The 14,551-nt window shown below is 40.2% G+C and overlaps 1 protein-coding gene across 1 annotated transcript; it reads left to right on the forward strand.

Annotated features, from left to right (window-relative positions):
• Window positions 1–11,183: 11,183 nt before the first annotated feature.
• On the forward strand, window positions 11,184–13,322 carry LOC116516180 (IgGFc-binding protein-like). Its single transcript, XM_032228591.1, has 3 exons — window positions 11,184–11,245; window positions 11,660–12,040; window positions 13,024–13,322. The coding sequence occupies exons 1-3, from the start codon at window positions 11,204–11,206 to the stop codon at window positions 13,309–13,311; spliced, it is 711 nt and encodes a 236-aa protein (XP_032084482.1). The 5' UTR covers window positions 11,184–11,203; the 3' UTR covers window positions 13,312–13,322.
• The last annotated feature ends 1,229 nt before the right edge of the window (window positions 13,323–14,551 follow it).

Consider the following 14,551-nt stretch of genomic DNA (forward strand, 5'->3'; position numbering starts at 1 on the left):
CAGGGACCATTGCTTCACCTGAATACTCTGATCCCATTCCCCCCAGATCCTGAAGTAATGAAAAGTCTTTAACTTTAATCTACTAAAAAAGTGCATGAGATAAATCACTAAAGGCTCTCCTCTTGCCATTCATATGAAGTACATTACACTATGTGAGGTTTCTTGCTGATAACTGGAATGACTGATTGGAAAGTGTGAGGTTGTTTCCAACCATAAATCAACTCAGCTTTCAAAGCCAGCTCAGCTCATAGGTCCAGAGCTGCTTCTAAGGTGGGACAAAGTTCATGTCTGCTGACATTGAAAACTGATATTGAAATCTCAGTGTAAAAAAACCCTTCGTAATAAAAATATAAAATGTGTCTCAGATCCTTAAAGGGAATCCTATGGAGCATCTGAGCAGTACATTCAATGGGTAGCTACATCCACTTCATTCCATTTTCCTCTACCTTGAGTAACACCCAAGAAATGTCAACTAATATGTACCGTATCAATATTTATATTTTCCAATGTAGTTCCAAGCTGCCCAGTCAATAGCCACTACCGGGTCTGTGCCAACCTGTGCCCCACTAGTTGTGCCAAGATCAATAACCCTGATCCATGCCCGGACACCTGTGCAAAAGGATGCCAGTGCGATGCCGGTTTCTTCTTTGATGGCCTTTCCTGTGTTTCTGTGGAAACCTGTGGCTGTTCCCAAGATGGACACGACTATAAGGTTAGCAAATATATAGATAGTCTACACCTTACAAAGACAATTTCTTCTGCTAAGTGATGACAGTTGTTAGGGGACTTGTGCCTATTTTGCAACCTGTTTCGCCACATTGGTTAAGTGAAGCATGGCATCACTAGGAAAATCTGGCTTCCCCCATTGACTTTCTTTGTCAGCTGCCAGCTGGGAAGGTTACAAATGATAATCAAGGGAGAATGCTTCTTTTATACCAGTTGCTAAGGGCACAAATTTTGATCATGTGACCATGGGGATGCCGCAATTATGAATATGCTGCAACAGTCATAAGTTTGAAAACAGGTCGGGAGTCCCTTTTTTTCTAATGCTGTTGTATGTTTGAATAATCACTAAGCAAATGGTTTTAAGTCGAGGACTACATGCAGGCTACATTCATCTAGCACAAGAGATATATGTGCATGTATGTGAAAACCTATGGTTTTTCATGCTCAGTTTTCTGATTTTTCTTAGTGATGAACTAAAAAAAACAGTCTGTTCACAAGTTCAGTTTGTTATTTCAGAAAAAGAAGTATTTTCAGTATTATGTTATGTGGCTGAGGTTATCAAGCATTCAGAGTAGCTTAAAACCAGAAATGGTTATGTCAAATTCTGAAGAAGTATCTAAAGTATTATTTTCTTCATATACGTAGCTACTGGTGATTATTTCCCTGAATATTTCTTCTAAATTGACAGCATCTAAAGGAATTTATTGGGAAATTAGAAAATCAGACACATTTTTTTTCTGTTATGACATTTCGCAAAAACGTCACCTTTTTAAAAGCTAAAAGAACTCAAAGAAAATAATAATAAGAAAATAAGGGAGGAATATCGGCTGCTACATAGAATTGAACTCAGAGCCTCCTGACTGTGAGGCAAGAACTCCACCTCTAGGCCACCATGCCATTCAATAAATTCAAATAAATAATATAATTAAATAAAGTTTATATCCCAAAGTCAATATATATATTGTAATTCCGAAAATCTCTGTTTCTTCCTACCAGCCCCATGAGACTGTTCTGCTGAATACCTGCCAGGAAAAATGTACTTGTGTCCCCAGTAAAGGGCTCCTATGTGAGGCCCACTCTTGTGCCGCTGATGAAACCTGTCACCTTCAAGAAGAAGTCCTGACCTGTGTTAAGGGTAAGTATTCATTCCTTTATGTTCACTGGCTAAGTTTCCTTGGGGAAAGATAATTGTAGCTTGAGAACTATAGCCCAAGACAGTGTGGACTTCAACTCCCAGAGTTCCTCAGTCAGCTATTTCAGAACAGTGGCTGAAAGGGGTTCTTAATGGTTCAGAGTTATCTCAAAATACGATTCACAGGATATTTATCCACAGGGAAGACAATCCAAACCAAGGGGAAAAGGTGAAATGTGCATATTGTCTTAAACCAATGATACCAATGAGTAAAAGATGCTCAGGGGCCATAGTGTGACATTTTGTCCTGTCTGAAGGTCACATGGGCATAAAGGGAGGTGTTGCACTGTCACCAAAGTCGATGTGATTGATATATTTTTTTAAATGTAGAAGGGGGAGAAGCGGATGATGGTGTGATAAAACGGTAACATCTTCACCTAGGGGTTACATATCAGAAGTTGCCAATGGCTCTTATGTACCTGGCTTTATTCTTGACTTTCTGATAACCAGAAACAAGAATAAAGATGGGGAAGTATTCTAATTTAAGGTATGATGAGATCTATCCTCTCCTAAGAGTCCTTCTTTCTTTTCAGGAACATGTCATTTAAGTTCCCGGGGGAAGAGTTTTGTTACTGCCTTCATGCAAAATCACAATCCTGGGCAAGCTACTCAAAAGCTTGAGCTGTACATCTCTGGATATAATTTTGTGACAAATATTACGGTGTCAACAAGCAATACAATACTACACAAAACCATCAATGAAGGAGAAGTCATTTCCATTCAATTACCACAGTCCTTAGCAATGGTGGGAAGTGACAAATTTAATAAGACGGTGCTGATCGAAGCTGACCAAGACATTTCTGTCATCTCCTACAATTACTTGCCTTTTACAAGTGAGGGAACAATCACCTATCCCATCCACCAGCTGGGACAGTTATATTATGTGGTCACCCCCACAGGAAATGGCATAAAAGAATTTGCTATCATAGCCCATGAGGTTCTCACAAAAGTGACCATCCACCTGAAAGGCACTGTGACATACAAAAGTAAGGTTTATGGTCCTGGATCCATCTTGATGACTGATCTCAAGGCCTTTGAAGCAATTCAGCTGCAAAGCACAGAAGATTTATCAGGCACCAGGATTGAGTCGACCAAACCTGTGGCTGTCTTGAGTGGACATAAGTGTGTTACCAAGTTCACAGCCTGTGATCATGTTGTTGAGCAGCTTCTGCCAGTTCAGAGCTGGGGAACCACCTTCATTGTCCCTCCTGTTCCTTTCCAGACACAATATGATATTGCGTATATTGTTTCTGCAGAGAACACTTTACTCAAATATCAATCAAGCTCCAAGAAAGAATCTCGTCCTCTGGTGGCTGGAGAAGTCGTTCAACTTGAGATCCCGGCCTCTCAACCACTTTTTATCTCTGCTGATGCTAGAATCCAAGTCGTTTTTTTTTCCACTGGTGCCAAAAGAGGAGACGATTACTATGACCCTTTCCTCATGAACATCCCTGCCATAACATGCTATTGCAATTCATACCGCATTTATGGAATGAAGAACTTCACAAATCATGCCATGATTATAGCCAAATCCTCAGAATCTGGTAGGATCACAATGGAACGCAGGACGATGCGGTGGACAAAGATCCCTTACACCGAATATTCATGGGCTGAAGAAGATGTAGAGATAACAGATCGTGCCCTGTCAGTGGAACACGAGAACTCTCCATTCGGACTTTTTGTCTTCGGAGGTGGTAAATCTGATGGCTACGGCACTGCTGCTCTTTGTTCTTCAGGTAAGCATCTTCATAAATTGATGGTGATGGTGGCGATGATGATGATGATGATGATTTCTGTCTTTTAAAGCTGGTTCTTATTAGAATATATGTTTAAATGTTTAAAGCTTTATTGGATACTCAGATTGTTCATATGTAACTGGGGCCGCTTTCAATTCCTTATATCTTCCACTGACTTCTCTATTTGGAAATCAAGCCGAGTTGATCTAGATTCTATTTGCAGCTAATCAGGAGGAGAATGCAAAGACTATAAGAATCACTTCATATCCTTACGTATTAAAAAAAACTCCTTAATTTTCCCTCGATGGAACAAAGGAACAAAAGAATTACCCACAGTAATACAAACACTCTCTTGCTCTCTCTCTCTTTCACTTTCTCTCCCTCCCTCCATCTCCTTTATCCGTTCATCTTAGTATTGCCATTTGCTGAGAAACTTGGCATGACAGATTACAAGATGTGAAGGTGTATCCCTCCATTAAATATAACATGCAATGTGTACTTTGAAAATAGCAGGATTGTATTCTTTGTCATCCAGGGCATGTTTTGGTGTGGGTAACTTTGGCTAAGGGTGCCAGTGGAAATTTCGTCTAAGCAAAAGCACTGAGATGCAAGTAAGTGAAGCTCAGAGGGGGGAGACAAAAGGGTGATGTAAATCTAAGATCCAGAAGGGAAGATGATGCAGCACGAAATATAAAGCAAGCAAGATCCTTGTAAAACAGCAGAGCCCAAAACCAAACAGCATCAACATCGTTGCAGATTGCAGATAATATGGTCATCCCATGTAGGGTTTTTGCTTAAAAATGCATTCATTGTGGGCAAGATTTCTTTGGCCTGTATGGTATGGATCCTCTTTCCATGATTAAATCTCATGAAATGTACATGGGAGTAAATTTTGACTTGCTCGGACTGCAAATCCGAGGTGGCGCAGTGGTTAAATGCAGCACTGCAGGCTACTTCAGCTGACTGCTAGTTCGGCAGTTCGGCCGTTCAAATCTCACCGGCTCAGGGTTGACTCAGCCTTCCATCCTTCCGAGGTGGGTAAAATGAGGACCCAGATTGTTGTTGGGGGCAATATGCTGACTCTGTAAACCGCTTAGAGAGGGCTGAAAGCCCTATGAAGCGGTATATAAGTCTAACTGCTATTGCTATAAATCCGGATTTTTCATTGAAAAATAAACTGACAATAAATCAAATCTTTATATGCAAGATTAAATGTGAAATCAATTTGCATTTCTCTTGCATTTGAATATTTGCTTATTTTGACTTAAATGCTGCTCTAATCACTGAGTTGCTTCCAAAACAGTAATAAAATAAAAAACCAAATCCTTGAATATAACAGAATCTAACGGTAGAAACAAAGTCGTAAGCCAAAGTCCAAATGATCCATGGTTTCATTATTTCCCTACCAACCGACCCAACTTTAAAGTGTGTAATACGTCTAAAATTTTAGGAATAGAAAAAAGAAATATTACATGTTAGGCTTGTTTTTTTCTTCCATGGTTCCCTGTACTCTGTAAATAATGTTTTATTAACTGGAAAATAAGAGATAGGGGAGTAAATAGAAAGTGCTAACTTTTTCTCCTCTTGCTATGTGGGTAAGACAATGTTTCTCAATTTTGGCGGTTTGAAGATGTGTGGACTTGGCTTGCTGGGGAATTCTGGGAGTTGAAGTCCACACATCTTCAAACTGCCAAGATTAAGAAATATTGAGTGTAAAAATATTTTTCTTCCTTCCACCCATTCCTGTATTACTTTTCCACAGCTTATTCATTATTTTTCAGTAATTAAGCTGAACAAGTGCAGTCCAGTAGCATCTTATCCAACCAACCAATTTTATTACAAGGTGTTGGCTTTTGTGGCTCTTTGCATCTAATGAAGGGTGTGCAGCTCACAAAGACTTCTGGCTTTTAATAAAAAAGGTTCCGTCTGATTTTTTTTCCTCTCATGAACTAACACAACTCTACTCCCACAATGCAGAGTTTCTTGCATAAAGATGCTTTCCTCTCTTCCCAAAGCTTTAAAATGACTTTCTTTTACCTTCTCTTTCAAAATTCCACAAGGAAAGCCTGCTACTCCTTTGATTATCCAGAACCAATGTGAATCTTTTTGTTGTTTTGCTTTAGACACATATGGTGTTTTCTCAGTAATAAGTGCATGTCAATAGTCATTAATCTTGTTTTAACCATGGTTTTGTAAAATAGTCCCAATATCCTGCCCTGAGAACAGCCACTATGAAGCCTGTGGAAATGGCTGTCCAGCCACCTGCTCTGACCGTTCTGCTCCCAGCACCTGTAACAACACCTGTGCGCAAATCTGCCAGTGTGACAAAGGCTTTGTCCGCAGCGGTGAGAAGTGCGTTCCGGTAGACACCTGCAATTGCATTTACCAAGGGGTGACCTATAAGGCAGGGGAAGAGTTCTGGGGAGATGAAGACTGCCAGAGTCATTGCAAGTGTGATGCCAAATTAGGCAAGGCTGTATGCCAAAAGTCTTCTTGCAAGGGCAAGACAAAATGCAGCATGGTCAATGGTGTCCGGGGATGCCATGCTGTCAGTTACAAGACCTGCATAGGAACCGGAGACCCTCACTATACAACCTTTGATGGGAAGAAATACGATTTCATGGGAACCTGCATTTACCAAATGGCTGGGCTCTGCTCCCAGGATCCTTCTCTGACCCCATTTTTGGTCACCGTGGAGAATAACCACCGAGGCAACAAGGCAGTGTCCTTCACCAAAGTGGTGACCCTGGAAATCTACAACTTTACCATCAGTATGAGCCAAGAGTTTCCCGAAAAGATCCAGGTATGTAAACTAATCCAAGGGGGTGTTCAAATGTCCTATTAATAAACAAAAAAAGAGTCATTGCAAGTTTCAGGTTCTCAGGCATAAGAGCTTCATAGGTGTTAAGTTCTCAATATTTCTTAGTTCTTGTATGGAGGTTTAGCTACGATTCAAACCAGGATGGGATTATAGTTGCAGATTTAAGGGGTCAGATATATGGGACTTGCACAGGCCAAAATATTATCATGCTTAATTTAATTCCTCCAATATAAATGCTGGAATAGCAAAATAATCTTCTGCAAGGTGGAATCCCACGAAATCCTTTTCAAGACTTATTAATCTCACACAAGAATTTTCATGAGAAAAGCCAACTTGCATATGTTTTTATGGAACAACCCCAAAAACTCAGTCTAAAAAGATTGCTGGCTTCTGGTTTAGGGAGGTGATACTAGATATATATAGAGTACTTTGTTTCTTATTTCTTAGTGAAGATATTAAAGGCAAGACCTCCCTATTGTTTTTCAGCCAGTTTCCAAATGGATATTGGTTTAATGGGGAGGATGTCAGTCACTTATTTGAAATCATAAAAATATCTATTTATGATCTATAGTATTTAGAAATGTATACAGAATTTGTTCTTCGGCATAGAGAATTTCACGAGAAGTAGAAATTATTTTAGTTATCAAGCTAGCGTTTTAATTGTTTTGTGTAATTTTTACAACTTATTTTATTTCTAATATTGTTTCATCTTCTAGGGCCAAATTTAAATTACATCTGCAATTTTCCATTTGGTTTTTTTTCTATGTCTAAATTTATTGTTATTAAATAGTGATAGAATTCTTACTTTGCTTATTTGTCAAACAGCCCATGGAGTGGAATAGGGGAGATGATGAGTCTAAAAGCTAATAAGACCAAATCTACTTTTTAGTTTAAAATAATTGTTAATGCCTTGACTATTTTTTTTATATATATATTTTAATTCAGGTCAATGGCATCTTTGTGGAACTGCCCTTCTCCTATGAAAATAAACTGAGCATCTACCAGAGTGGAGTTCACGGCTTCATCAAGACAGACTTTGATCTGCGTGTCAGCTTTGACTGGTACAGCTATGCCAGGGTCATCGTTCCCGACTCTTATGCCAATGCACTCTGTGGCCTATGTGGTAATGCCAATGAAGATCAAAATGATGACTTTCTCATGAAAGATGGAACCCAAGCAGAGGATGAAATTCAATTTGCAAACAGCTGGAAGGTGAAAGATATTCCTGGCTGCTCTTCTGGATGCACCGAAAATTGCCCAGTGTGCAGTAATACTGATAAACAAACCTACCAAGGTCCATCCTACTGTGGGATTCTTACAAGAAAGAGTGGGCCTTTCAGGCAATGCCATGATGCCATTGATCCTCAGTCTTACCTTGATGATTGTGTCTATGATACCTGTGCATATCAAGGTCACCATGAGGCCCTCTGTATTGCCATCAGCTCCTATGTGACAGCATGTCAAGCTCAAGGCATCCAAGTTGAGGAGTGGAGATCACCATCCTTCTGCAGTAAGTCTTCCCTCCTGCATTCAAAGTTTACCGTGTTTTCTCCAAAATAAGACAGGGTCTTGTTTTCTTTTGACTCCCCCCCTTGAAATAAGCACTTGGCCTTATTTTTGGGGAGGTCTTATTATTTTTGAGGTGCAGGAGGCAGTGAGTATGGTCAACTCATGACTGCTGCTGTTTTGCAATATTTCGGGGATGTCTTATTTTCGGGAAAACAAAATAGCTGGTATAAGAGATGAAAGAGAGCCTAAATCCAGTAATAGAAATGGGAGAGTCATTTGATGAAGACCCCATTTATATCACAGTAGCCTTCCTCAACTTTTTGCCCCCAGATGTGTTGAAGTAGTTTCCATCCATTTTTACTTATCTTGCCTTCTGCTTTAACCCCCTCTTCTTTGTGATAATTTGATAAGCAACATTCTCTTTATTCTGTTCTTCAGGTATGTCTTGCCCACCTAACACCCACTATGAGCTCTGTGGCAATGGTTGTCCAGCAACATGCAAGAGCCTCATCTCACCGCAGGAGTGTGATGTTCCATGCCTGGAAGGATGTTTTTGTGACTCTGGATCTATCCGCAGTGGGGATCAGTGTGTTTCAAATGCAAACTGTGGCTGTTTTGACCAAGGGCGATACTACAAACTGGGAGAAGAGTTTTATCCCACCACTTCCTGCCAGAAAAAGTGCATCTGCAAGGATAACGCAACCATAGAATGTCAAAAGTTCTCTTGTGAAGATAATGAGGAATGCAAGATTGTAAAAGGCGTTCAAGGCTGCTACCCCATATGCTATGGAAAGGCCATTGTATTGGGGGGACCTCATTTCATTTCCTTTGATGGAAGGCATTTTGAACTCTACGGTTCCTGTACTTACACCATAGCTCAAGTCTGCCAGCACAATCCTCAGCTCCACAATTTCACTCTGTGGGTAGAGAATGAGAAGCTTGGTGATGGTCCTTTAATTCTAATCCGGAATCTGAAGCTCTTCATTCATGGTTCCACAATCACCCTTCAGAGGGGACTAAAGTGGAAGGCCACGGTAGGTGAAAGAGCTTATCACTAGGAAGTTTATTTTATGGGTTTTTATTATCATATTTGGGGAAAAGGCTTTGAATCCTAGAGCCAGCAAACTGTTTGAAGAATAGGGGCTACCCCCCCCCCCCACACACACACAGAGACATTTTATTTGGTCTTTGTATAACTTCAGAGAACATGGAAATATTGCAGGGATGGCTCCCAAATGACTGGAAACAGAAATCTCTGCCTGTTTTCTTTTAATAAAACAGGTGCATTAAATTTATTAGGGGTTTAATGCAGCACAATCAAGCAGAAAAATTCAGTTTCACATTCAGTAGGGACATTTTGGTCTTAATCTCAGAAGATTTTTAAAAATTGGGGGGAGGGATTTGGGAGTTAAATGCATGCTTTCTACCTTTGATGATTTGCTAATGCAGACTGCAAGATCATAATTGAATCTAGATTTTATTCTTTTCCCAGAGTTGTGAAGAGGAAAACAAACAATATTAATTACTGCTATGAAGCAATGTGAAACATGCATTAAATTCTATGCATGTAAAACCAGAACTTATTCCCAATTTCATTCTTTGTTGGTACAGGTGGATGGACAGTTGTATACCCTGCCAATGAATGCAGCTGATGGGAAATTCTGGATCACCCAAGAAGGGAACAACATCATTATCTATACAACCTTTGACCTCACAGTCCTCTATGATACTTCTTCATATATTCAGGTTTCTGTTCCCAGTACTTACATGGGTCATATGTGTGGCCTAGCTGGAAACTTCAATGGGGATCAGAAGGATGACTTCATGCTACCTAATGGAAAACTCACTGAAAATGTGGAAGAATTTGTGGCTTCTTGGAAGGTCCCAGTGAGTGGTGTAATTTGTTCTGATGGCTGCGGGGACAGATGTCCAGTCTGCAACAAAGCCCAGAAAACAAAATATGAAGCTGAGAACTTCTGTGGAATGATCCCATCCAAGACAGGTCCATTCATAGGCTGCCATTCACTGGTGGACCCTGCAGAATATTTTGAACACTGTTTGAATGAGGCCTGCACAACCAATGAGGTTCAAGAGTCCCTTTGTCGAAGTCTTCAAGCCTATGTAGTTGCTTGCCAGGCATCTGGTGCCAACATTAGAGCCTGGAGAAGCTCTTCCTTCTGCCGTAAGTTTGTAGAAAGTTACTTTCCATAAATAGCCAACTCTCTGCCTCAAATATCTTCGTCTATCTTCCTGTGCCTTGCCTTACTATTCTTATTCATGGCTGAGTCTATCCAGTTCACAACCATTTAAATCCTAACATCCTCTAGTGCTTACCAACCATGGATGCATCCTGATTCAAAGAGATTCCAGAGTTGTTTCAGCAATTACTGTGTTTCCCCAAAATAACACCTATCCCAAAAATAAGCCCTACCATGGTTTTTGCTACTGTGAACAATATAAGCCCTATCCCCAAAACAAGGCCTTCTTAAGCATCTGCACAACTGCCCAGCTGCCCATTCCATCTGGTTGCTTGTGGTGTCCTGACCGCAAGACCTCCTGCCCTGCCACGATGAAGCAGAAGAAGTGGGCCTCCCTTGTACTCTTCAAGTACATGGACAAAGAAAGAAGTAATTTCCCTCAAAATAAGACCTAGTTCTTATTTTGAAGCCCAAAAGAAATTAAGACTGGGTCTTATTTTTGAAAAAACATGGGTACTTGTTCCAAGAATCCTTAACTTTATTGCCTACTTGCTTATAATCTCTCAATATTTTACTCAGGTTCTTTGTTATGTCATTCGTCCCCAAGTGAAGGAGGAGGGAAGATTAGTAGTTTGTGGGCGTAATTGTTTTGGTTAGGTTCTCAGCCACATTTTGATTTTTGGCTCCAGGGAGACAAGATGCCTCTCTATATTGTACTCTTCTCCCCTGGAAGATGTAATTGTTAGTCCTTAGCACTTCCTTAGTGCAGTGTTTCTCAACTTGGGCAATTTTAGGAGATGTGGACTTCACTTCTGGGAATTTCCTAGCCATTTTAATCTATTTGCTTCTTCTGCTTTGCACAGCTCTCATCTGTCCGGCCCACAGCCACTATGAGCCATGTACCAGAACTTGTGATTCCACCTGCGCCGCCTTGTCTAGTCCAAGTCAGTGTTCAGAGAACTGCTTTGAAGGCTGTCAGTGTGATGAGGACTATGTCTTTGATGAATCTCAGTGTGTAACCATGAAGCAATGTGGCTGCACATATCGCGGAGCCTACCTCAAGGTAATTTCTCTCTCCCTTGACATGGCTGGAAGCAAAAAGGGGCTATTTCTCATGGGATGGAGACTAGGAGTTATTCCTGACAGACTACAGACTTACAACAGTTCATTTAGTGACCATTCCCCATGGTCATGTGATCAAGACTCAGATATTTGACAACTGGTTCATATTTATGACGGTTGCAGTGTCCTGGGGTCACACGGTCTCTTTTTGCAACCTTTTGACAAGCCAAGTCAATGGGCAAGCCAGATTCACTTAACAACCGGGTTACTAACTTAACAATTGCAGTGATTCACTTAACAACTGTGACAAAATATGTCATAAAATGGGGCAAAACTCAAAAATTGGAAGAATGGAGGGAGGGAGGGAATGCTTTTCTTTCCTTATTGTAACTGACTCTGGGACTTTGCTCAACAGATCGGCGAGCACATTTACTCGAAAGGCTGCACAAAAAAATGCACCTGCCAGTCAGCAGGCCACCTCCAGTGCAACGAAAGCAGCTGCCAGCTTGGAGAGACCTGTGCCCTTCGGGAAGGCATGCGTCGCTGCGTGACGCTGGAAACTCAATGCCAACTCACTGCCCAAGCACGTTTCACTTCTTTCGATGGTGTCACAGGGAGATATTCCTGCAGTGGAGTCTACGAAATAGCTTCTCTTTGTGACAAGAACTCTACCTCCTGGTTCAGGCTGTTAGTGAGCGTTGGAAAAGTGTATACGAAGGAGATGGTGGTTGGAAAATCTGTCTTCTTTTACTTTCGAGGTGGCTTCATTCAGATAATAAACCGAGAAAGGTTTTGGGTAAGTGAAAATCAAGAGCGAATCAAGAAGTTATGGAACACTTAGTAGCCTTCAACATACATTCTTCAAAGTCTCTCCACCCACCCTCCCATCTCCACCCCACCCCCACCCCTGGAAAAATCCTTCATAAATTCTGGCTAGAGAATGCAGATGGGACAATTCATACTCCACCCTTAATCATCTTTACATATTTAAACAATAATGTTCCCTTTTAAATTTGGTAGTAGTAACTGAATAAAAGATAGTCTCCTTTGAGTCAAGCTAGATTCTGGTTGAATTAATGGACACTCCTCTGTTATATAGAAAATTTTGCCACTGCCATGTTCAGGAATGCTCTTTGATATTTCAGCAAAGGCGCAGTTGTAAGATTTTCTGGGAAACCCCTTTCAATTATTTAAAAAACATTTTATTATAGAATAAAATACAAAGACACAAAACAAATAGTAGGACTGTGGGGAGGAAAAGGTGAAAGAAAAATGAGGAGGGGAGAGAGAAAAAAAATATTGACTTCCGACTCCCTCTGTTGCAGTAGAATAAGGCATTAAACCTCAACTTTTTATGTTTCCATAATATTAGAAACTAGCCATTTCTATAACGATAAATCAATCTAATCAGTAAAAACTCCAAATAAAAGTTTCATGTTTTTCCAACTCAAGGAAACCCCTTTCAATTACTAACCAAGTTTCCATTGCTTATCTTCCAAATCTAGACAATAATAGTCAGGAGCAGGTATAAACGAGTGAGTTGACACCTGATGAAAAAAGTATGCAGATCTTTTTGCAAAAAATGGGGTGATACCTAATATCTTTTTTTTCTTTCTACGCAACTGCTATCTGCAGGACATCTAATCTCTTGCAAAAGATTTTGTAATTAAGCTGAGGAGTATTTGAGTAGATTCAAAGGAAGAAAACAAACATTTAAAAATGGATGCCGGGATGTTTTCAAGTTGCTAACTGTTTTCCTACCTCAATCATGTTTTCCAGGTAAACGGTCAGAATATAAAGCTGCCATATGAGAACAGCCCTGTATCCATGAGGAAAATTCAAGATAAAATTGTTATTGACCATGATTCTGAAGTGCAAATTTATCTCCATCCTGATGGGATGGTGACAATGGCAGCCAAGGAGAGCCTCAGAGGGAAGCTGTGTGCCGCCTGTGGAAACTTCAACAAGGACCATTTGGATGACTTGAAGCTGGCCAGTGGAGAGAGAACAAATAATTTTGATGAAGTACTCAAGTCCTGGGAGGCGGAAGATTTTCTTGAAAATTGATTCTAGACTGTTCCATCTGTGCTTGCGATCTGATGTAACAAACTACAGCAAAGCACAAGGGAAGCCCAACATTTTGTCTAGCATACGGTCAAATACTTTTTTAGGAAAAACCGCATCCTTGATATCCCAGAGTTTCATCTTCTCTGATCTAGGTAGATCAGACCAGGAAATCACAAGAAAGCTGAAAACACTATTATTAAGACTGGCTATAGTAGTAGAATCTTGCAAATCTGACTCTGTTCTACATCCTCCTTATACTCCAGGGAATTAGAGAGATGTCTGCCTGAGATACTTTAGATTATAGTCTTCCTGCTCAGGACTTCATCTCCTTTTGCATAGATTAACAATTCCATATATCTCTGTCAAGATTATCTTCCTTGCTCTCCACATCATGCGCCTTAGCTGCAAGAATGCATTTGTTTATGATTGAATATATTTTGCAAATACAGAAAATGAAATAATCCAGTAAAGAAGTTAAATGTTTTATGCGAACTCCATTATCATTATGGCTTGAATGTGCTGGAGAACAAACTACCCAACTGCATTTTTAAGCTTAGACTACGGACATAGTGAAGTCGAACTAAGTTATACTCAATTCTACATCCAGCAAAGATTGTTAGGGAAACATTACTCACCACACTAGATAATCATAAAATAGTTTAGGCAATTGCAGAGCTGCCTGCAAATTGCTCATAAGCTTTGTCCTCTCCTATGTTCCTCCCACTCAAAGTTTCGACCTAAAATGGCAACTTTCCTTTTGTTTAATATTTAAAACCGCTTGCTTGTGCAGCACACATTACTCACAAAATATTACAGTAACACTGGGCACTAATTCATTCAGAGATTTAACTGATGCAAATGTGAAGGAGAAACAACTAAGATATTGTTTACATTTCAAAATGTCATAAAGTTGGTGTCAGCGTTCCAAGTATCTGTAGAATTAAATCAGAGACCAAGGCAAAACTATCCTTAATGTTCCAATTTAATAAAGCAGACATTTTAGGCACATCTGTGTTAATCCCAATACTGGAAATGACATCAGAATTCCACCCAGTTAAAAGTTCACGATCTTGTCCCCACACCCACAATCCATCACAATCTTCTTCTTCCACGCTTCTAGTAAAGAATGAATAACAATACATTCCACAATCTCACTCCTGTCTACTCCCCCCTCCCATCAACTATACTAAAGAAACAGCATAATGAAATAAGAGAAAGTGTCGCAGAAAGTGTGGCAGGC

This window comes from Thamnophis elegans, chromosome 12 (genome assembly GCF_009769535.1).
Source record: "Thamnophis elegans isolate rThaEle1 chromosome 12, rThaEle1.pri, whole genome shotgun sequence".
Taxonomy (NCBI): Eukaryota; Metazoa; Chordata; class Lepidosauria; order Squamata; family Colubridae; genus Thamnophis; species Thamnophis elegans.

Bases quoted from the DNA above. Each gene is read 5' to 3' on its own strand.
- LOC116516180 (XM_032228591.1), top strand. From the start codon at position 11,204: ATGAAGCAATGTGGCTGCACATATCGCGGAGCCTACCTCAAG. The intron at 11,246-11,659 runs GTAATTTCTCTC...TTTGCTCAACAG, and splicing joins ATCGCGGAGCCTACCTCAAG to ATCGGCGAGCACATTTACTC. The intron at 12,041-13,023 runs GTAAGTGAAAAT...CATGTTTTCCAG, and splicing joins TAAACCGAGAAAGGTTTTGG to GTAAACGGTCAGAATATAAA.